The 24,603-nt window shown below is 41.9% G+C and overlaps 1 protein-coding gene across 4 annotated transcripts in view; it reads left to right on the top strand.

The window, feature by feature from the left end:
- Positions 1–1,060: 1,060 nt before the first annotated feature.
- The window catches only part of immt (inner membrane protein, mitochondrial (mitofilin)), a 65,764-nt gene continuing 42,221 nt past the window's right edge, over positions 1,061–24,603 (top strand). For all 4 annotated transcript variants that reach the window (XM_059650191.1, XM_059650183.1, XM_059650175.1 and 1 more), the window contains exons 1-4: positions 1,061–1,291; positions 20,000–20,073; positions 21,498–21,687; positions 22,856–22,970. In XM_059650191.1, the coding sequence (XP_059506174.1) occupies positions 1,253–1,291; positions 20,000–20,073; positions 21,498–21,687; positions 22,856–22,970 (418 nt within the window). In that variant the 5' untranslated portion in view covers positions 1,061–1,252. The remainder of the gene's footprint in view (positions 1,292–19,999; positions 20,074–21,497; positions 21,688–22,855; positions 22,971–24,603) is intronic.

The following is a 24,603-nucleotide window of genomic DNA, read 5'->3' as shown; positions in this document are numbered from 1 at the left end:
CCTTTCTGGCAGGTGCTTGTCTGTCTCTCCCAGTCTATCTTGATCAAAGTCCCACACTAATACTACTCTGCCTTTGCTACATAGTTGCCAAATTTGAATATTTATACAATCTAGCACTTCTGAGCTGCTATCAAGTGATCTATATATGACACCTATTGTAGCTTTAGTTCCTTTAGGGTTCCTCAGTTCTTTTCATTTTTTTGTTCTATATTCATCTATGGGATGTTGGGTTCACTGGTGGGCTAGCATTTACTGACCATCCCTAGTTGCCTTTGAGGAGGTGGTCAGAAGCAACCCATACTGATCTTACCAGCATCCAGCCCTTATCCATTAGTCTGAGCATCATTTATTTTATTTCCCTGGATGTGAGAAGCAAGGGTGAAGCGGAATTTATCAAAACTTACTAAGCACACGTGGATAAGTGCTGGAATAATCTTAAAAGGGGTAGGGAAAAATTGTCAGAGCATTGGGATTGAATGGATATGGCTCTTCGAGTGAGGTGGCATTGGAATGCATGCCAAAGGGACAGATTTAGTACAGAATCTGAAAAATTAAGTACCACAGAGGGCTATTACGACTGGGTTATTAAATGTATTCGTGGCTGAGATAAATTTTCATCAGCAACGGAATCAAGGGTTATGAGGATAAAGCAGGAAAGTGGAATTGAGGATTATCTGATCAGCAGAGAAACTTGATGAGCTCAAAGGCCTACTTCTTCTGGGTCTTATGGCTTTATTTCTGTGCTATAAAATTATCCCTAGGGGTTTTCGTGGAGGTAGATAGCATCCCAGAGTGCACTGTATGAGGGGAGGGTAAGTGGATGATGATTCTCAATGGGCAAATCACTCGTCAGATTGAAGGGTTAGAGAGAGAAAGATATACATCTTCCTTGAGAAAGTGTAACTTGAACTCGGGCTTACTCGCTCCGAGGTCGAGATACTAGCACTGCACCACAAGAGCCCTGAAAGAGAAAGTGCCTTCAGCAGCTATCAAGGTTGGTTGTGCACGACGCCAAGACCAAGTTAGACAGAGCAGCGGGGGCGGGCGCGTGCGCGTTGGTGTGGCGCAGCCTCGATCGTACGGAAAGCGGTCAACACGGTCACTCCCGCCTCACAGCGAGGGAGTAAGGTGTTGGGCTGCACATTAGTCTCTAATTGTCTATGTTTTTTGTAAAAAAAAATGTTCTGATCCGGTACAGCGGAGTACTTTTCTTCATCGAAGAACATAAAACCATCGAAGAGTTTAAGGGAAAATGTTGAGGGCTTCATGGAAAGTAGCTCCGCCGCTGAAGGTAGGAAAGACCGGGCGAGACGGACCGATTCTGACATTAAACAGGCCTGACAGAAGATATTTCCTTTTGTTGCTGTCTCTAGAGTGGCCTTGCCTAGGTTCACCGCTTCCGTTCGACGGTGAACCATTGACCACAGAGAGAAACGGGCTGGTTTTGGGGTGTGGGGAGAGGAGCTAGAATCAGGCCGTTAGTTCAACCTACCTCAGTTGTCCGGGTGAGGTGGCGATTGACGTGAGTTTGCACCAATCGGCAGAGGAGTTACAGACTACCGGCCAATCAGCAATGAAAAGGCGGGTGGTGGCCCGGGGAGAAATCAAGCTCGGTTGAGCAACCATGACACGAGTGGGAAATGCAGGTTTCTTGATGGGGAAAAAAGAGGAAAAGCCAGACTTTATTTATCGCTTAAATTAAAGACGCATTTGCTGTCGTACGTCTTTTATTCTCTTCCCACCCCCTTAATCTGGTGACGAAGAGGAACGCGAGACTCTTAAATGTTATCTGATTTTTACAGAGAAAACGACGTGACCTTGTCCATGAATATAGTAACGTCTTGTATAGTGACCAGGAAAAAGCATGAGCCCATTTTGTTTTAAGACTTTTCAGTTCCTGATTTCCCATGTACTGCAATATATTAGTTTAATATGTGAAATCACGGATCTCAGAATGCCAAAGCATTCTTCAAAGAGTTTGGAAATCTACTGAATATATTTCAGAGTAATGGTATTTTCTTTGAAAGCTATTTCTTTTGTGAATTGAAGACTGAGACCTACATTGAAAATATTATGTGTAGGACAAGTCAAATCAGCACATGGCTTCGGTAAAGCTTTTGTTTAAAGGTATTTACATTGTTTCCCTCCTTCCACAATGTTTAGCCTTATCACTGTTGTTCTTAATGTAATTCTCTTATGTGCAGCAGAGAAAAAATGATAATAATGTACCATCAGTGTAACATTAGTCTAATTGTGAAGTTGACTTTTGCCTAATGGGCCAGAGTAAATTGAATATGCCTGGTGATCGATGGGATTTTCAATAAGGGCTGTTGTGGTGTGGTGGTAGTGCCTCTACTTCTGGGCCAGAAAGTTTGAGTTCAAGTAGTACTTGGCACAGCATTGTGTCATAACATGTCCAACAATGTTGATTAAAACAATAGTCATAAATGGTCTACATAAGTAACCATGTAAGTAATGTTCCTAAAGTAAAATACTGCAAATGCAATTGGCCTGAAAACGGCAAAGGCTGGGAAAACGCAACAGGTCTGTGGAGGTACGGTTAAGTTTTCAGGATGTGAGGAACAAACTATCACTTCAAGTTTAATTTATATTTTGTATTTTTTGATAGGAAGTTTTAGTTTCATTGTGAGGGTTTTGTGGGCTTTGTACCTGGAAATTTGGCAGCCTTTTTCTATACATCCATTTGTGATGTGGTTTTACAATCTTTACAGTGAACAGATGGGGGATTGGTTGTTCAATGCATTTGTTTTAAAAAAAAGACAAAAATTGTCCTCCAGCAATAAGGTTTCAGGTTGTGGTAGAAATTGGAAACAGGAATATTAAATACTCTAGTAAGCAATCCTGCAGCACTGCTGACAACTGAGTTTACAGAAACTCCAATTTCTGTAGATAGTATTTAGTTTACAATTTATTTAGGTGTTTCGGTAGGGATACTATCTGCAGAAAAGCATCAACAGAATGCCCTGGAATTTACCAGAAGGAAACAGGTTGCAGTTGTGCCAGTTTGCACAAGCAGTCAAGCATGGAGATGGTGGTGAATCTTTGAGATTTGCCATTGCTGGAATAAAAAGAATATTGTAAATGCAGAGTAATTTTGATGTTACTGAAACTTTTGTGGAATGTTATTTAGTGTTGTATGGTTTGTTACTCCCTTGTTAAATGTACACTTGTGAAAGTGTTCAGTGCTGGACCTCCACTTTCTAAACAAAAAGAACAAAGTTAGGATCTCAAGCTACATTTTCCTCTGGAATCTGACTTTTTAACATGTTAACATTGCAGGATCATAACAGGGTTGACTTTTCTTCAGAAATGAGAAGAAATAGACTTGAGTTTTTAAGCTGATAATGTTTCATACTTTGCAGTTGGTGCCATGTACATTGCATGGTTTGGATTTGTAATTTGAATCTGCAATACAAAATGATCACACTTACTTTGTATAGTTCTTAGTTCTATCAAGTGGATGTAGATATTTTTCAGAGCATTAATTAATTACAACATTAGTTGTTTGTACCATCTGTCTTTGTCTGTCTTCCGTAATTACGACTGTGCCTGGGTGTCCTTGGAGGAGGAGCATGCGGTGTTGGCTGACACATTTGAAGCTTTGTGCAACCTGTGAAAGTCTGTGAGATTCTTAGAAGACGTGACAACATAGATACTGCAAGGTTGTTTCCCATTTTGCAAGAGTCTACAACCGGAGGGCAAAATTTCAGTGAAGGATCACCCATTTAATAAAAATGCGGAGGAATTTCTGATGGGCGTTGTGAATCCGGTATTGTGGTTGGCTGGCTTGCCGAGCTGGTTCGTTGTTCCAAAGATGTTTCATTACCCTGCTGGGTAACACCATCAGTGCAGCCCCCGATGAAGCGCCTGGTGTGTTTGTCCCACTTGGTTTTTAAACTCTGGAGTCGGTTGAGCTGGATTGCCTCACTTTCGGTTTGCTTTCGTAGTGGAGTGTATATGGGGTCGAGTTCTGTGTGTTTATTGATGGCTTTCTTCGTGGAGTACCAGGCTTCCAGGAATTCCCCTGCCTGTCTCTGCTTAGCTTGTCCCAGGATTTTGGTGTTGTCCCAGTCAAATTGGTGGTTCTCCTTATCCATGTGGATAGAGATGACTGGGTATTAGTCGTGTCTTTTTGTAGCCAGTTGGTGTTCGTGTATCGATGTTAGTTTCCTTCGTGTTAGTTCGATGTAGTGCTTCTCACAGTTTCTGCAGGGAATCTTATGGATGGCATTGGTCCTATCCATAGCGGGGAGTGGGTCTTTGGTTCGGCTGAGCAATTGTAGGGTTGATGTGGGTTTCTGTGCCACTCTGATGCCTGGCAGTCATATGAGTCTTCAAATTAGTTCCAAGGTGTTCCTGATGCAGGGTAGTGTGATGAGTGTATCAAGACGTGTAGTATCTTCCTGACATTGTTCATGCAGGCATCTTCTGACCCAGTTTTTGTTTGGATATCCATTGTCTTTGAAAACCTGGAAGAGGCATTCTTCTTCCTCTCTACGTAGTTCTGTGTTGCTGCAGTGTGTTGTTGCCCATTTAAATAGCGTTCGTACGCGTGTATTAGGATAGTTACTCTTGAAGATCAGTACCTGGTCTGTGTGTGTGGCTTTTCTGTGTACTTTGGTTTGGAGTTTCCCTTTTTGTCTTGCAGTCTACCATGATGTCCAGGAATGGGAGCTGTTTTCTCCTCCTCTCTGGTATTCTTTGCTGCAGGGGTTGTCAAGGTTGGGATGTTAAGTATACTTAAGACTGCAGAAACTATTGATGCACTTTATAGGTTTAAAAAGCTTTTGGTGACAGTCTTACTCAGTTGGCTGAATGACCTACTTCTGCTCCTGGGTCTTGTGACAGCTGAAAGACTAGGGTACATTTCCACAAAGATGTTTCTAATTTAAATTTGAAATTTGGTTGTTTAGTTGTTTAAAACTGAAATGAGACGACATTTCTTCAGCCAGAGAGTGGTGGGCTTGTGGAATTCATTGCCGCAGAGTGCAGTGGAGGCCGGGACGTTGGATGCCTTCAAGGCAGAGATCGACAAATTCTTGATCTCAAAAGGAATCAAGGGCTACAGGGAGGTTGCAGGGAAGTGTTGAAATGCCCATCAGCCATGATTTAAATGGCGGAGTGGACTTGATGGGCCGAACAGCCTTACTTCCACTCCTATGTCTTATGGTCTTTGATTTTTTTTAAATAGTGCCTCTTTTAAGAAGTGTTCGTCTCTTAACTTCTATTTATTTGGTTTAATTTTGTATATTCTTCAGAAAAACAAATTAAATAACAATAGATAACAAAGTCGTGCAGCATGGAAGCACGCCTTTTGCCTACCATGTCCATGCTGTCTGAGAGCATCCTTCCCCAAGACTGCACTCTATATCCCAGACGAGGTCTCACCAAGGCCCTGTATAATTTCAGCAAGATATCCTTGCTCTTGTACTCGAATCCTCTCTCAGTATGAAGGCCAATGTACCATTTTGCCGCCTTGACTGCCTGCTGCACCTGCAACTTGGTAGATAGCTTACAATGCCCAGGCATTTTAAGCGCTCATCCAGGTGCGTCTTAAATGTTGAGTTTGCAGCTTAGTCCTGCTTGTTCAGGTGGTTAACATATGAGTAGGAGTAGTCCATTCAGCCCACTGAATCTGCTCCGCCATTCAGTGTGATTATTTCAGTGGGAATGGAGTATAAAATAATTACCTTCTCTGCCACCTGTTGAATTTATATTTTAGCTTTTTGTGATCTAATGATGAGGGTTCCCAAATCCCTCAATGCTGGTGCTTTCAGCAATCTTTCTCCATTTAAATATAGTCCGTTCCTGTACTCTTTCTGCCAATGTGCATGACCTCACATTTCCGTGTGCCAGATTTATGTACACTTGCCTAATCTGTCGTTACCCCTTTGTAGACGCTGGCATTCTTATTATTGCTTTCCCACTTACCTTTGTATCATCCATAAACTTGATTATGGCACGTTCGCATTGCTTATTCAAGTCATTATTATATACTGTAAGTGATTGTGGCCCCAAAACTGATCCTGTGGCACATCACAAGTTGCAGGTTGCCAGCATGAAAATGCCCTTCTTATTTAACTCTGTTTTCTATTAGATAGCCAGTCCTCTATCCATACTAATATACTAACATCATGGGTTCTTATCAAGTAACCAAATGTGTCGAACCTTATCAAACTCCTTCTGAAGGTCCCAGTACGTTATATTCATGACTTCCCCTTTTATCTGTCCTTCTTAGTACCTCCTCAAAGAAGTCTAATAAATTTGTCAAGCATGATTTCCTCTTCATGAAGCCCAGCTGATGCTGTTTAATTATTATGTATTTCTAATTGCTTTATTTTTACAACCTTTATAATCGGCACCAACATTTCCTCACTACTGATAAAGGAAACCATCACTGCAGTAACTGGGAGGGGGGCGTTTGGTGGGTGGTGGGGGGGTGGTGGTGGTAGCGGGGAGGATGTCCTAGAAGGATCTTCAAATGAGGCAATTTGGGTAGAATTTAGAAATAAAAAAGGGGCATTTGTTTTGCAGAGATTGTACCACAGGCCTCCCAACAATCAGGATAGAGAGGTTGATATAGGCAAATCACAGAAAGATGTGAGAGAAACAGGTTATAATTGGAATTTAATTTTGCTGGCATGAACTGCTTTTGTCTCTGTGAAATGATTAGATTGTGTGGAGCTTTTTCTACCAGCTTGTAGATAGCCTTACTAAAAAGGGGTAGTACTAGACCTAATTTGAGGGAATAAAGTCGGCCATGAAGTTGTGAGTGAGCATTTTGGGGATAGTAACAAATTTCAAAGTCATTATAGAAAGTGATAAAGTTGGTGCAGAATTTGTGTCTAAATTTGGTAAAAGCCATTTTCAATATAATTAGGATCTTGCAAACATAAACTGGGAGTAGCTATTTTCAGGTAAGTCTGTATTTGGAAAGTAGAAGTCTTTTTTAAAAGTAATATTGTGAGAATTCAATGTCAGAATGTTCTTTTAAGAGTGAAGGGCAAGGGCAGCAAGTCCAGGGAACTCTGGATGTCAAAGGAAATTGAGAGTTTAATAAAGAAAAAGAAGGATGCGTACATCGGACCACTACCCTCACCTGGTGAAGAGCAGCAGATGCATGGGAACCTTCAAGTTACCCTTCAAGATACTCACCATCCTGACTTGGAAATATATTGGGAGCACAAAAGCTGACGTTTTGGGCCTAGACCCTTCATCAGATGAAGGGTCTAGGCCCGAAACGTCAGCTTTTGTGCTCCTGAGATGCGGCTTGGCCTGGTGTGTTCATCCAGCTCCACGCTTTGTTATCTGATATTCTCCAGCATCTGCAGTTCCCATTATCACTTGGAAATATATTGCTATTGTTTTGATTGTTGATGAGTCAAAACTCTAGAAAGCTCACCATCTTTATCCCTGACGGTGTTGTCTGTCTACCTACAACAAATTTTTTCTCGTTCTTTCATGGAACATGAGTGCCGCTGGCTGGCCAGTATTTATTGCCTGTGCCTAGGTGCCCTTGAGAAGCTCGTGGTGAGCTACGTTCTTGAACTGCTCCAGGTTCTGTGCAGTGGGTAGACTCATAATACCCTTGGAGAGGCAATTCCAGGATTTTGACCCAGCGACACTGAAGTGTGATAATGTATTTTAAAGTTAGGATAGCGAGTCGATTGGTGGGAAACTTGCTGTTGTGGTGTTCCCAAGTGTGCAGTACCCTTGTCCTCCTTGATTAGTTGGTCGTGGGTTTGGAAGGTGCTGTATAAAGATCTTTTAATTTATGCAGTGTGCCTGGTAGATAGTTTACACTGCTGCTACTGAGCAACAGTGGTAGAGATTGTGGATGCTTACAGAGGTAGTGCTAATCAAGTGGGTTGTTCTGTCTTAGAGTCATACAGCACGGAAACAGACCCTCCGATCCAGCCAGTCCATGCAGAACATAATCCCAAACTAAACTAATCCCACCTGCCTGCTTCTGGCCCATATACCTCCAAACCTTTCCTATTCTTGTATTTATCCAAATGTCTTTTAAACATTGTAATTGTACCTGCATCCACCACTTCCTCAGGTAGTTCATTCCACATGCAAACCACCCTCTGCGTTTAAAAAAAAGTTGCCCCCGTGTCTTTTTTAGACCTCTCTTCTTAAAAAAAAAATGTCCCCTAACCTTGAAGTACCCCCTAGTGACTAGGGAAATCCTAGGGAAAAGATAGTTATCATTAACTCTATCTGTACCTCTCATTACTTTGTAAATTTCTATAATGTTTGTCTCTCAATCTCCTATGCTCCACTGGAAAAAGGTCTCAGCTTCTCTTTTATAACTCAAAACCTTCCAAGCCCGGCAACATCCTGATAATTCTCTTCTGAATCTCTTCCAGCTTAATAACAGCCTTCCCATAACTGAGCGACCAGAACTGGTGTCAGTCTTGTGTGTTGGAGCTGCCCCATCCAGCAAGTGGAGAGTATTCCAGCACACTCCTGACTTGTGCTTTATAGATGGTGTGTAAATCTCGATCCCCGGTGGGTTCTCTCTGATGCAGCCACTGTGCTTTTGTGGTGAGTTCAGTTGACTGGACTCTGGTCAGTGTTAACCCCAAGGATGCTGATAGTGGGGGATTCAGTGTGATATCATTGAATGTCAAGTGATTGTCTCTTTTTGGAGATGTTCATTGCTTAACATTTGTGTGGTGCAAATACTACATGTCACTTGTCAGTCCAAATCTTGATATTGTCCAGATGTTGTATTTGAACATGATTGCATCAATATCTGAGAAATTGCAAATGGTATTGAGCATTGTTTAATCCTCCTGGCATGCACTCCTGTACTCTCCATTGAACCAGAATTCATCCCTCCCCTGGCTTGATGGTAATGCTTGAGTGTGTTACATGCTGGACCAGAGGTTGCAGATTGCGCTGGAGTACAATTCTGTAGTTGATGTTTGTATGTATCCTCATGTATACAAGTCTTGATTTGCCAGAAGAGGTAATAAGAACTGTTGATGCTGGAGTCAGAGATGACACAGTGTAAAGCTGGAGGAACACAGCAGGCCAGGCAGCATCAGAGGAACTGAAAAAGGGTCTTGACCTGAAACGTCAACTTTTCTGCTCCTCTAATACTGCCTGGTTTGCTGTGTTCCTCCTGCTCCTCACGGGGTTATGCTTGATTGGCTAGAATCTGTTTGAAGTCTGTCCCATTTGCCCTGGTGATAGTGCCACATAACATGATGGAAGATATTCACAATGTGAAGGTGGGACTTTGGTCCACAAGACTGTGAGGTGACCACTCTTACCAATACTGTCATGGACTATGTGTCTGCAGCTGTCATCTGGTAAGGATGAAGTCAGGTATGTTTTTTCCTCTTGTTACTGCAGACCCAATTTAACAACTGTCTTTTAGGATCTGACCAGCTCTAAGTGATGCTCCTGCCAAACCACTGTTAGTAGTGAACATCAAAACTATCAAGTGTACGTTTTGTGCCCTTGCCACCCTCAGTGCTTCCTCTGAGTGTTGTTCAATGTGATAGAGTACTGATTCATCAGCTGAGTGAGAATGCTGTGTGGTAGGAGGTTTCCTTGTCCATATTTAACTAGAAGCCATTAAACTTCATACGGTCCGGGGTCAATGTCGAGGACTCCCAGGATAACTACCTGCTGACTTTTTGGGCTGTACTGTGTCTGTCTTGCCAGACAGGACTCATCCTGTGGTGGTGGTGGTGTTTCTGGACATAGTAACATTCACCAAATCATACCTTACAGATAATGTCAGGCTGTTTCTTGACAAGTCAACGAGCCATCTCTCCTAATTTTGGTTGTAACCCCAAGATATTAGAAGGAGAACTTTGCAGTCTTGCCGGTCTTGTTTCTGCTGTTGTCTTTTCCAGTGTTTAGATTGATGCCAGATGGGTTTCATTTCCTTGTTGACACTTCGTAGTGATTGATGTCACTGAGGTGCTTGCCTGGCCATTTCAGAGGGCATTTGAAAGTTGACCACGTTGCTGTGGGTCTGGAGTCACTTGTTGGCCAGACTGAGTGACTATGGCCGATTTCCTGACATGGATGCAGGATAGAAGGGACTATAGCTAAATTGGTAGATGACCTAAAATAGGTGGGAAAATAAGTTGCAACAAAGAAATAAGAAATTTACAGATGGATAAGGATAGATTAGGTGAAACCTGTCAGCTGGAGTTTAATGTGGATAACAGGTATGAAAAAGCAACTTATGTTAAAGGAGAGAAACTTTACAGTGCTTTGGTGCAAAGGGATCTGGGTGTCCTTTAGAGTGAATCATAGAAAACCGGGATGCAGCATACAGCAGGTAATAAGGCAAATGGAATTTTGGTATTTGTTGCTGAAGAAATAGTTTGTAAGGTAGGGAAGTTTTGGTTCAGCTGTACAAGGCATTAGAGAGACTGCACCTGGAGTATTGCGTGCAGTTTTGGTGTCCTTACTTGAGGGATAGAGTCATAAAGCATAGAAACAGGCCCTTTGACCCATCGCATCTATCCTGAACAATAAACAGTAAACTACATTATCCCGTTTTATCTGCACTTGCTCCATAGTCTACTATGTCCTGTCATTTTGGGTGCTCTTCCCAAAGCTGCTTAAATGTAAATGTTAAATTGTAAGACTACCTGCCTGCACTACCCTCTCAGGCAGCATGTTCCAAATTTCTACCACTCTCTGGTTGAATGTATGTTTCCTCAGATCTCCTCTAAACTAATTACTCCTGAACCTTAACTTGCGCTGTCTGTTTTTAGACACATTGACCACGGCAAAACGATTCTCACAATCTACCCTGTCTGTGCCTAGCATAATTTTGTACACCTCAATCAGATACCCCTTCAGCCTCCTCTGTGCAAAGGTAAAGAAATCGAGCCTACTGTTTGAAATATGAAGTAAATAGAAAGTTCTCCTTGCTCTTTTGAACTGAAAGACATTGTCTCCATCAAACACTCCAGGGTAGGAGACAGCATGGGCTTGAATACAGAGGTAAATTCTCCCTGCACTCTGAATTACCTGTAAACTCACAGCAAAGTTCCTTGACACTATTCCCATCAAACACACCTGGGACAGAGACAGCATGGGATTAAATATCGAGTGAAGCTAATCATACTGTTTTAAGCGGGAAGCAAACAGGAGGTGAGGTTCCCTCAACTCCTCGCCCAACCAATACTCCTGAGGCAGCAGCAGCACTCTGATGAGTACAGAGTAAAGCTTCCTCTATCCCTTGAATTAAAAATGAACTGCAGTGACAGTTCCCTTGACTCTTTTGTGAATTGAAAGTAAAGTGACTGGAACCCCGTTTTCATCACATACCTTTGGGACAGTGACAGCATGGGTTTGAGCATGGACAACATACTCCCCCTACTCTTGAAACTGAAAGTAAAGTTTTTTTGACACCACCCCCATCAAACACTCCCAGGGCAGGTTCAACAAGGGGGCAAAATACTGAAGAGTTCCACTACCCATTTGAACTCAAACGGAAAACAAAGCCCTCCAGACACAGTCCCCATCAAACACTCCCAGGACAGGGACAAGAGGTTAAAAAACTGAGCAAGTGTTCCTCCAGTCATTTACACTGTAAGTATACTGAGCATAAAGTCCCCTCAAAACCTTCCCAGTCAAACCTTCCTGGGACAAACCCGGCCTCAATGGTCCCTACTCACAACTGGGATTTTTCATCCAAGGCAACACCTTGGTGAATCTCCTGTGCACCCTCTCCTGTGTAACCACTTACTTCCGATAGTGTGGCAACCAGACCTGTACACAATATTCATCAAAATATTTTGTGCAGTTGCATTGGAGACGGGTGAGAGGAGAATCTCCCTATGTTTATCCCAGAGGAGAGGGGTTTGTCTTGTGAAGAGATTTTGGGAAATTTTAGCCTATACTTATAGAGTTTAGGAGGATGAGAGATGTTCTAATTGAGGTATGTAAAATGCTAAAGGTGATTGACAAAGTAGATGTAGAAAGGGTGTTTCCTCTTGTGGGGCAATCTGGCTAAAGATAAGGTTGCAGGAAAATGAACACAGCCAAATGTTTGGTCAGCCATGATCCTATTGAATGGTGAACGAAGCTCAGGGACTGAATGGCCTACACCTGTTCCTGTGACTTATGGTCTTATCTTTAGTCTTGATGACTTTATTGTGAAGCATCTTCTGGATGGTACACTCTGCTGTCACTGTGCTTTGGTGGTAGAGGGAATGAATGCTTGTAGGTGTTAGGTGGGATACCAATCAAGCAAGCACCTTTGTCTTGGATGGTGTCAAGCTTCTTCAATGTTGTTGGAACAATCCCCAGCTAGGCAAGTGGAGAAATTCTTACACATTCCTGACTTGTACCTTGTAGATGGTGGGCGGGCACTGGTGAGATAGAAAGTGAGATACATACCATATAATTCCCAACTTCTGACCTGATTTTTCAAGTCTTTGTTTACCAGTAGAATTGATTATTCTTGATGATGCACCACTGGCTGGTTTCTCATGTACTACCTCATGTAATCTAGAGGTATTCTCATACACTAGTACATGTTCTGCCCCTGTATCATCCCTGTGCTTGCTGACCTAGATTGTCTCCAGTTCAATGAAAGTCGTGATTTTTAAATTCTTGCCCTTCTTTCCAAATCCTCCCGTAGCGACACACCTTCTATCTAATTCCTGCTTCATGAGCATCCTCATGCACTTTCAGATGTCTTTGCTGCAAGTCTACAAAGATATCTATACATCTCTCCATCTTTTAAAAATTACATTTTGGTCATCAGAATTAATATTTCTTTGTGGTTCCATGTCATATTTGTTTAATAATGCCCTTGAAACATCTTGGGTATTTTGTTACATTAAACGTTCTATTGTTGGAGCTACTGGCTGACAGATCCCTAGGTCTCAGTGACCTTACCCTAAACACTTAAAAGAAATGGCTAATATTCTAACATTCTCCAGATTAAGGCAAGTTCCTGCTGGATTGGAAATTAGCAAATATAATTACTTTATTCAAAAAGGGAGTGAAACTGAAAACGGGAAACCACGGGCTGGGTAATTTAATCTGTCACAAGAAAAATACTGGAAACTACTCTTAAATAAGTTACAGCATGGCACTTAGAAACGTTAAACGCAATCAGAGTCAACATAGCTTTGTGCAAGGAAAATCACATCACATTTGATTATTTATTGAAGTTCTTTGAGGAAGTAACATGTGCTATGGATAAAGGTAACTTGATGTACTGTACTTTGGCTCCCAGGAAGTATTTAACAAGGTGTTACATCAAAAATTTTTGAGGAAAAGAAAACCACATGGTGCAAGTGTTGGCATATTGACATGTTGGCAATAAGTGGTGTACCACAGTGATCAATGTTGGTGCTGAAACTTTCTTCATTTATATAAATGACTAGGACTAGGGGACATCTTTCTCAAAGAATGAAAGGCAAGGGCACCAAGTTGATGGAACCCTGGGTGTCAGGTACAGCACATTATAACCAGGGGAGCCCTTCAAGAGGATGGAGAGTGTACCTTACATACTTTGAGGAGCCACCCCTTCATCAGTTTCAAAAATGAAAAACTGCTCTTCGAATGAGAGCTCAAGGGGCTTCTGCACTGTCTGCCTTTTTCTGTTGGACAGCTTAGCAGTCACCCATTTCCCTTCTGCTTCAAGGCCCTTTAACTGCATTGTGACCATTGCTGAGGGTGCTATCCATGTAACTCTTGGCTTCACTGGTGTGTTACAGTGACTCCAGTCACCTTGGAGTCCAGCATTTTTTGCAGCTGGCAGCACTTTGTGCATATTTGGTCATCTAGGACACCACTGGGGTTCAGGACTTCCCTCATGTTGCATTCCACTTGACCAAGCACTGCTGCCATGTTTTTATTTTTCCTACTTTTTTTTCTGCTTGATATTGCTTGTATCAATATATTACATTTGCCCTGACTTTCTCTCATTCTTGGTATTTCTCAGTTAAACCCAAATATTGCTACTACTTTAAAAATAATATAATTTTCTAATACATAGCAATTTAAAGACAGACCATAAAAGCAATTTCTTTTCAACCAATGAACTTACTGGAAATAGAATAGAACAAAAATGGCCCCTTTCCTTTCCCCAAACTAAACTCCCCACTCAGCACATTTCTTTGAATAAAGCTTACTTCAACCACATCCTTCACCCGCTAGGACAGCGGTAGGCAGGAGAAGCTTGGGCTTCTGTTTCTGGCTCTGTAAATGCCACCAGATCTGTTGAGTTTCTCCAGCAGTGTGTTTTTTTTCTCCCAGTTACAGAGGAACGGTTAGAGTTGATTACTTAACACATTAAGCCCAACTACTCTTCTAATGGAGACCTTGTTAAAACTCTGCCACAAACAAAATTAGATTTATACGAAAACAATTAGACTTTCTTAACCACCAACTGCCAGCATTCAGTCCTACAAAGATATTGCCAACACCAGATGACTCCTTGAGAGTTCCTAAAGCAGATCTAACTCTAACATTTCTTATAACTGCTCACTCAAAGAACATAACCTGTAGGCCTCTGTCTTTTATTTGTATATCCTTTGCTTGTTGTGATCTGCCTGTACCATTCGTAAACGAAGCTTTTCACTGTATTTCAGTACACATGACCACAAGACCATAAGACATAGGAGTGGAAGTAAGGCCATTTGGCCTATCGGGTCCACTCCGCCATTTAAATCATGGCTGATGGGCATTTCAACTCCACTTCCCTGCACTCTCCCCGTAGCCCTTGATTCCTTCTGAGATCAAGAATTTGTCGATCTCTGCCTTGAAGGCATCCAACGTCCTGGCCTCCACTGCACTCCGTGGCAATGAATCCAAGCCCACCACTCTCTGGCTGAAGAAATGTTGTCTCATTTCAGTTTTAAATTTACCCCCTCTAATTTTAAGGCTGTGCCCACGTGTCCTAGTTTCCCCGCCTAACGGAAACAACTTCCTAGTGTCCACCCCTTCTAAACCATACATTATCTTGTAAGTTTCTATTAGATCTCCCCTCAACCTTTTAAACTCTGAGTACAATCCCAGGATCCTTAGCCGTTCATCATACGTTAAACCTACCATTCCAGGAATCATCCATGTGAATCTCCGCTGGACATGCTCCAAGGTTAGTATGTCCTTCCTGAGGTGTGGGGCCCAAAATTGGACACAGTATTCTAAATGGGGCCTGACTAGAGCTTTATAAAGCCTCAGAAGCACATCGCTGCTTTTATATTCCAACCCTCTTGAGATAAACGACAACACTACATTTGCTTTCTTAATTACGAACTCTACCTGCAAGCTAACCTTTAGAGAATCCTGGACTAACACTCCCAGATCCCTTTGTACTTCTGCTTTGCGAATTTTCTCACCATTTAGAAAATAGTCCATGCCTGTATTCTTTTTTCCAAAGTGCAAAACCTCACATTTACTCACATTGAAACTCATCAGCGAATTCCTGGACTTCTCTCCTAAACTGTCTAAATCTTTCTGCAGCCTCCCCACTCTTCAGTACTACCTGCCTGTCCACCTATCTTTGTATCATCGGCAAACTTCGCCAGAATGCTTCCAGTCTCTTCATCCAAGTCATTAATGTATAAGGTGAACAGCTGTGGCCCCAACACTGAACCCTGCGGGACACCACACGTCACCGGTTGCCATTCTGAAAAAGAACCTTTATCCCAACTCTCTGCCTTCTGTAAGACAGCCAATCCTCAATCCAAGCCAGTAGCTCACCTCGAACACCATGGGCCCAAACCTTGCTCAGCAGCCTCCCATGAGGCACTGTATCAAAGGCCTTTTTAAAGTCTAGATAGATAACATCAACTGGGTTTCCCTGGTCTAACATGCTTGTTACCTCTTCAAAGAATTCTAACAGGTTTGTCAGGCACGACCTCCCCTTACTAAATCTATGCTGACTTGTTCTAATCTGACCTTGCACTTCCAGGAATTTAGAAATCTCATCCGTGACAATCGATTCTAGAATTTTACCAACTACTGAGTTTAGGCTAATCGGCCTATAATTTTCCATCTTTTGCCTTGATCCTTTCTTAAACAGGGGGGTTACAACAGCAAATTTCCAATCATCTGGAACTTTCCCTGACTCCAGTGACTTTTGAAAGATCACGACCAAAGCCTCCGCTATTTCCTCAGCCACCTCCCTCAGAACTCTAGGATGTAGCCCATTGGGGCCTGGAGATTTATCAATTTTTAGACCTTTTAGCTTTTCAAGCACTTTTTCTTTTGTAATGCCTACCATACTCAACTCTGCCGCCGGCTCTCCCTAATTGTTAGCATACTACTCATGTCTTCCACTGTGAAGACTGATGCAAAGTACTTATTAAGTTCTTCAACTATTTCCTTATCTCCCATCACTAGCCTTCCAGCATCAATTTGGAGCGGCCCAATATCTACTTTTGCCTCTCGTTTGTTTCTTATGTATTGAAAGAAGCTCTTACTATCATTTTTAATATTACTAGCTAGCCTACCTTCATATCTGATCCTCTCCTTCCTTATTGCTCTCTTTGTTATCCTCTGTTTTTGTAGCCTGCCCAATCTTCTGATTTCCCAGTGCTCTTGGTCACTTTATAGGCTGTCTCTCTTTCTTTGATATATTTCCTGACTTCCTTTGTCAGCCATGGCTGTCTAATCCTACCCCGGATAATCTTTCTTTTCTTTGGGATGAACCTCTATACTGTGTCCTCAATTACACCCAGAAACTCCTGCCATTGTTGGTCCACTGTCTTCCCTGCTAGGCTCTGCTTCCAGTTGATTTTCGTCAATTTCTCTCTCATGCCCCAGTAATTACCTTTATTTAACTGTAATACCATTACATCCGATTTTACCTTCTCTCTTTCAAACTGCAGACTGAATTCTACCATATTATGATCGCTGCCTCCTAAGTGTGCCCTTACTTTAAGGTCTTTTATAAAGTCTGGCTCATTACATAGCACTAAGTCCAGAATAGCCTGCTCCATTGTGGGCTCCATCACAAGCTGTTCCAAAAGGCCATCCTGCAAACATTCCATGAATTCCTTTTTCTTTGGATCCACCGGCAACATTATTCACCCAATCCACCTGCATATTGAAGTCCCCCGTGATCACTGTGACCTTTCTGACATGCCCTATCTATTTCTCGGTGCATCTTGCGCCCCTGGTCCTGATCGCTGTTAGGAGGTCTGTACATAACTCCCATTATAGTTTTTTTGCCTTTGTGGTTCCTCAATTCCACCCACACAGACTCCACATCTTCTGACCCTATGCCATTCAGTGCCGTAGATTTAATTTCATTCATAACAAGGCAACCCCACCCCCTCTGCCCACCTCCCTGTCTTTTCGATATGTTGTGAATCCTTGGATGTTTAACTGCCAGTCTTGAACTCCCTGCAACCATGTCTCTGTGATGCCTACCACATCATAATCATTCAAGAGGATTTGTGCTGTTAATTCATCTACTTTGTTGCGAATACTTCGAGCATTTAGATAGTGCCTTGATGCCAACTTTCTTATCATTATTAGAGAGGTTGGAAATCCCAAGATGTCTTAAGCTATCCTTCCCTTTTGCTGTATTCCTAGTGTGCCTCGAGCTTAAATCCACCTGTACACATGCTGTCCAGTTGCTTATCTTTCCATTTAACTCCATACTCCCCATCTCTTTCACTTTCCCTTCCCTCTGACTCAGAAGTTTAAAGTCCTACTGACCACCCTATTTATCCTTTTTGCTAGAACACTGGTTCCAGACCGTTTCAGGTGGAGACCATCCCAACGGTACAGATCCCCCTGGTTCCAAAACTGATGCCAATGCCCCATGAAATGGAATCCCTCTTTCCCACACCAATCCCTTAGCCATGTGTTTACTTTCCTAACTTTCTTTTCCCTGTGCCAATTAGCATGTGGCTCAGGCAGTAATCCGGAGATTATGACCCTTGAGGACCTGTACTTCAATTTCTTTCCTAGTGCTTCATAATCGCTGAACAGGTCCTCCACCCTAGCTTTGCCTATGTTATTAGTCCCAACATGGACCACAACAACTGGATCCTCCCCCTCCCGCTCTAATATCCCTTCAACCCAGTCGGAGATGTCCCGCACCCGGCACTGGGCAGGCAACACACCATGCGGGACTCCCGATCCGACTTGCATAAGATACTATCTGTCCCCCTAATAGTAGAATCCCCTGTAACAACTACCTGTCTTTTTGCTTCCCCCTCTTGAATGGCCTTCTGCACCACGGTGCCGTGGTCAGCTGGCTCATCCTGTCCACAGTCCTTTTCCTCATCCATACAGGGAGCAAGAATCTCATACCTGTTGGGCAAGGTCAAGGGCTGAGGCTCCTGCACTCCTGAACTCTGAATCCCCCTACCTGCCTCACTTACAGTCACACCTTGTCCCTGAACACTTTCTGAATTTGAGTTATTTAATCTACTGGGTGTGACTGCCTCCTGAGTGTCCAGTTACACTCCCTCTCCCGGATGTGCCGCAGAGTTTGAAGCTCAGATTCTAGATCACTTACTCTGATCCGGAGTTCTTCCAGCAACCAACACTTGCTGCAGATATGGTCGCTGCTGTTCACAATGGGATCAGCCAGCTCCCACATCATACGGCTACAGCACATCACCTGTCTAGCCATTACTACTTATTTAGTTAACTTTTACAATTTATGTATTAAATGCTTTCTAGCACTTCTCTGCTACACTCTTTTTCAATTAAGCAATTAAACTTTAAATCAATTACGCAATACGCAAGGATATAAATTGAAAAGCCTTACCTTAACAACACAGGAGAGTCCTTCTCGGTTAGAGCTCCCGCTCTTTCTGCTGCTGGAACAGGAATGGAGGGCTCCGCCCGTCAAGGTAGGTATTTGCAACTCTTTAAAGCAGACTCACCCACAATAAAATCTAAATCAAAGCTACCAGAGACACTACTCATGAGCAAAATTAATTTTCAGCTGGGGAGACACAGGCTAGCAAGGGTCAGTCAGTGTGGATTTGCTGTAGTTAAATGAGATTCATTTCTCTGTAGTTGCAAAGAGGCTTGGTCAAGGTAATGACTTTCAGAAGGTGTTTGATAAAATACTTCATCATGGGCAAATACAGAAAATAGATGCACATCTTATTAAAGACGCTGCAATAATGTGGCTGCAAATTTGGCAAACTGCTAGGTAAAAATTAGTAACTTCGTAAGTGTATTCCTGAGGGGTTGGATTTGGGGTCTTTGTTTTTCTTGTGTTGTTTTATATAACTGCACTTTTATATAGTTTGGACAGTTTGCGAACTTTAGTAAATAGTCAACTTTACAGCACTAAATAGCATGTTTGCAATAGGTTTCAAGAGGACATAAAATGGTTAAATGGGGAGACACATTACACTTACCTGTATTAAACTGAATTTTTAAGTTTGAAACACTTGAAGAGATAATGTAATCTATGTGGTACTGCCTGAAGAACAGAGACCTTGGAGCTTGTGTTGTTCATACCTTTTAAAGGTAAGAGGGTATGTTGTTGAGGTGGTTAGAAAATTGGAAAATCAGGAACCTTCCTGTATTTATAAAATGGAGCTGCAGCAAACCTGAGACCATTTAGGATTATTCTGCAGCACAGCATCGTGGGCTGAAGGGCCTGTACTGTGCTGTATTTTTCTATGTTCTATGTGTATGTTCTATTTGTTCAATGGAGAACAGTGTTTATGTTTTAGGTCTGTGCCTTTCTTTCTAACCACAGTCTTTAAGTAGGATGTCAAGAACCTGGAAGGTGTGCAGAAGAGGCTTACTAGGATGCTGTCTGTTTACTAACTACTTTAAAGTCCTACTTATTTTAAATGTTTCATGTGGTTAGCTGAAATTAATAGGGAGGCATGAATGTGACTGTTGTATACCAAACCAGTTCCCCTAATTCAGTCCATAGTATATTGTAAAACGAAAACTTTTGAGTCTAGCATTTTGAGGGACGGTAAATTCTTTCTTGGGTAAAGATTTCCTCCTTTATTAAACTGGTCTCTTTTCCTGTTTCCTGTAGAAGTGCCTTTGCGGTAAATCACAGCTCCATCCTTTGCGGCAATGCCGTGGGTACACAACTAGGAGTAGTACAGGGTAAGTATGATATATTAGCTGAAAATAAAATTGTCCTATAAAAATTACTTACTTCTAAATTTTCATTGTGTTAAAATTATTTGAATATTCTTTCCCCTCCAAATAAAAGGGCAACATGCTTGATCTGAGCAAGACTCTTCCGTGGTTGGGTCAGCTATCAATTGTAGTGCATGAGCGGAATAGCATGATAGATCATCTGGTTCTGGGCCTTTATTATTGATACTTTGTGAAGTGCAAGAATAGAATATATTCGTTCTGACAGTTTTTTTTTTCTCCTCCTTTGTCATTATGGAGGAATGAATCTTTGCTTTAGCGCTCCCAAAGCAGACTCAGCAATGCCAATTTATTATTTGATTGCTTATTGTTGTAGTATCTATCTTGGAGTCTAGAACTCACTCGTTTTTAAAAAAGAGTGATATCAATTGTGAAGTGAAAAAAATTCCTACAGCTAAATTTGGCCACCCAAGTGGACAGCGTTGTTAAGAAAGCATATGGTGTTTTGGCTTTCATTAACAGGGGGATTGAGTTTAAGAGTCGTGAGATCTTGTTGCAGCTCTATAAAACTTTGGTTAGACCGCACTTGGAATACTGCGTCCAGTTCTGGGCGCCCTATTATAGGAAAGATGTGGATGCTTTGGAGAGGGTTCAGAGGAGGTTTACCAGGATGCTGCCTGGACTAGAGGGCTTATCTTATGAGGAGAGGTTGACTGAGCTCGGTCTCTTTTCATTGGAGAAAAGGAGGAGGAGAGGGGACCTAATTGAGGTATACAAGATAATGAGAGGCATAGATAGAGTTGATAGCCAGAGACTTATTTCCCAGGGCAGAAATGGCTAGCACGAGGGATCATAGTTTTAAGCTGATTGGAGGAAAGTATAGAGGGGATGTCAGAGGCGGGTTCTTTACGCAGAGAGTTGTGAGAGCATGGAATGCGTTGCCAGCAGCAGTTGTGGAAGCAAGGTCATTGGGGTCATTTAAGAGACTGCTGGACATGTATATGGTCACAGAAATTTGAGAGTGCATACATGAGGATCAATGGTCGGCACAACATTGTGGGCTGAAGGGCCTGTTCTGTGCTGTACTGTTCTATGTTCTATGTTCTAAATTTGTTAGCAACCCAAAAATGAGATTGGTTTAATGTATTAAATAATTTTACAGAATAGGTTTTTAAAATATTGACTTCAATAAGATATTGCATCTAGTTTGATATTCAAGTTAATTTATTTAAGCAGTTCTTAGGTGGATACTGCATAACAAATCTATAGTCTGCTCTTATCAGTTGACTTCTGTTATTACTTGGGAGCATGTAACTGGACAGAATGTGGCCAACTTCTGTGAAAGAATATTATAGTGGTTAGAAATGTATTACGTTTTGAAATGTATTATTGCCCTTTTACTAGCTGGTTTGTTTTTCTTTAATTCGTAGAGCCTCAGCAGGCAAAATAGTGGGAGGAAGTGTCCTGTTTATTGGAGGTGGCCTAGGTGGCACTATATTGTACGCAAAGTGGGATCCCAAATTTCGAGAGAATGTTGAGAAAACCGTCCCGTACTCTAATAAACTGTTTGAATTAGCTCTTGGTCCTGCACCGTATAACCTGCCCGTCCTAAAGAAGCAGGTATGTAGATATAAGCCATTGAAATTTAAAATCTGTACTCTGGCTTACTTGTTCATTCTAGTTGACTCAATTGAATCATGGATAAACACAATGCCGAAGGAGGACATTTTGCCTATCAAACTATGCTAGTTATTTTGAAAAGCAATTTTCTTAATTTTACTGCCCTGCTCATTCTCAATTTCCCTACGTTTTGCTTTCCCTCAAGCTATTTTTCCTTTGAAGGCTATTATTCATTTTGTGTCCACTCGCCTATTGGGCAGTGTTTTGCAAATCCTAGTCATGTTTGTATTAAAACATTTCGTTCTTCTCCCAACTGCTTTCAATTTGTGCTATCTAGTTATTGACTCCTTTAGTCATTGGAAAAGGTTTTTCTTTATTAACTCAGATGAAAACCTCTTGATCCAAACCTCATCCTGACCACCTTTGATCAAAAGATAAAAATCCACCTTCCCTGGTCAGTCCATTACTTTAATTACTCATCACTGGAACTGCTTTGCAAATCTGTGTTGTCTCCAACAACTTTGCTTTACTTCTCAAGTGCGTTACCCAGTCTAGGATGCATTATTTCAGCTTGGCTGAACCAGTGTTTTGTGAATTTTACTTTTTAACCTTTAAATATTCATACAATAAGCACACAAAAAATGCCATTCCTGTCACCTAAATGTGTAGTTTGCATTCCCTTAGATGGTAGGCACAGATCCAATTCCTTACCTTGTTGCCATGCATTTCTCTCTGCCAATCCATAGATATTGGATGTACTTTTCGGATAATTCTTTAAAACTTGTTTGCAAAGTCTTGAGGTTGTAGAGATGGACAGTTGACGTTAGGACTGAAATTGGTCTTGTTTGACTCTTCTCATTTTTCATTTGTGTTGCAAAAATATATTTGTGTGCATGTATGGTCTCAGTCATTGCAAGATCAAAAATGTGGAAAAGCGATTGTTTACTAAAACTAAAAATCTAGAATTCATTTTGGTGAAATGGAGTTTGTGGGTTCCAATGTTGTATATTTGTGACAAGCATATGAGGTGAGCTTGTGCAAATTTTAATATGAACAGCTTTCTTCTATTTATTACCTGCTTATGGTTAAGCATTTCCAGTTCTACCGGTCATGTTTTGAAGTATTTAGTGTGGTAGTGGTTAATATTTCATTTAAACCCTGCGTTTAGAAGGACACAGAACCATTGTCAGTGTCAACGTCCTCTGAAGTATTGAAAGGATCCAAACTGCCGAAACCCACACCAGATAAAGAAGCTTCTGGTGTTGAAGAGATCATTGGAGAAGGTAATTTTGACTTGTGTGGCTAAGATTTCAGTCCATATTATTACTTTGTGTTGTCAGAAAACACAGGTTAAGTATATGAAACTACTCAGTGATAGGCTAATGAAGATTGTGTTCTGAAATGCACAAGTTTGAACTCCAATTTTAGTATTAGATTTAATCAGGATATACTGGATATACTAGAGAACTTACGAGAAATGTAGCCTCAATCCAGATCAAGATAAGTAATTTCATGCTTCAGAGAACAACCTCATCAACATCGCCACCACCAGACATTGGCCCGCTCTACAGATCCACTTGCCACTTGATAGGGGAAAGGAGAGACCATTTTATAAACTTCATCATGAATTTCAATGGAAGCCTTGAAAACAGGAAAGCTTAAGCTCTCTACAAACTTGGATCAAATGTACCAAATACATGGCAAGTTGCTTTGTGAATATGTCAGTTATCTGTTGCAGTTCGTAAGAATTGGTGCTAGTTTGTGCATCGTCCGCACACTGCAGTTCTATTACAGAAGTCAGCAATCACGTGACACCAGGTTATAGTCTAATAGGTTTATTTGAAAACGCTAGCTTCTGGAGTCTGCTCTAACACCTGAAAAAGAAGTAAGCTTGTGTTTTCAAATAAACCTGTTGGACTGTAATGTGGTGTTGTGTGATTTCTGACCTTATCCACCCTAGTTCAACACTGGCACCTCCCCATTATTACAGAAGTGATTAAATAGGTTTTAGTGTTCAACCAGCTGAGGTTGAAGAGCTTACCGCCGGTGTGAAATAAGTTGTCGTAACAACAGAAGGAGTCTGTTGGTAGTTGGTTGAATGTTGCTGCAAGAAAGATTTGAGGATAGTGTTGGTATACCCCATGGATTAGAATCATAGAATCCTAACAGTGTGGAAGCAGGCCATCCTCCCCATAAAATGTACTTTGACCCTCTGAAGAGCATCCCACCCAGACCTACTCTCCTATGCTATCGCTGTGACCCTGCATTCACTATGGCTAATCCACCTAATCTGCAACTCCCTAGACAGAGCAATTAAGCATTGCCAATCCACCTAAACCTCTTTGGACGTTGAGAGGAAACCTTAAGAAAACCGTCACGGACATGGGACCAATATGCAAACTTCACACAGACAGGCTGGAATTGAACTTGCCTCCCTGGCAGTGGGTGGTAGCAGTGTTATCACTGAACTATTCCGGTGCCCAGGATTTGTGCTTTTTTTTCATGGTGAAGGTATCTATAGTAGAGTCACTGCATAGTACAGTTATTTGCATACTGCCATGTAGGTGATGAATGATGTTTGTTGTACTTGTCTGTCCATCCATAAAGCTACAGCACTTTTTCAAAGAACAGTCAAATGCACTGAGTCAAAAATTTGCATAAGATGCTTTGAGTGGCACTGCTGCTGGACAGCGCTAGGGACCTGGGTTCGATTCCAGCCTTGGTCGACTATCTGTGTGGAGTTTGCACCTCCTCCCTGTGTCTGTGTGGGTTTCCGCTGGGTGCTCCTGTTTCCACCCACAGTCCAAAGATGTGCAGGTTTGGGAAATGCAGTGTTGTGGGTAAAGGGTAGGGGGGGTGGTGGGTCTGGGTCTGGGTGGGATGTTCTTCAGAGGGTTGGTGTGGACTTGTTGGGCC

Source organism: Stegostoma tigrinum, chromosome 1, assembly GCF_030684315.1.
Source record: "Stegostoma tigrinum isolate sSteTig4 chromosome 1, sSteTig4.hap1, whole genome shotgun sequence".
In the NCBI taxonomy this organism is placed as follows: Eukaryota; Metazoa; Chordata; class Chondrichthyes; order Orectolobiformes; family Stegostomatidae; genus Stegostoma; species Stegostoma tigrinum.
The sequence above is the reverse complement of the archived record's forward strand: the minus strand, read 5'-3'. Positions and strand labels throughout refer to the sequence as shown.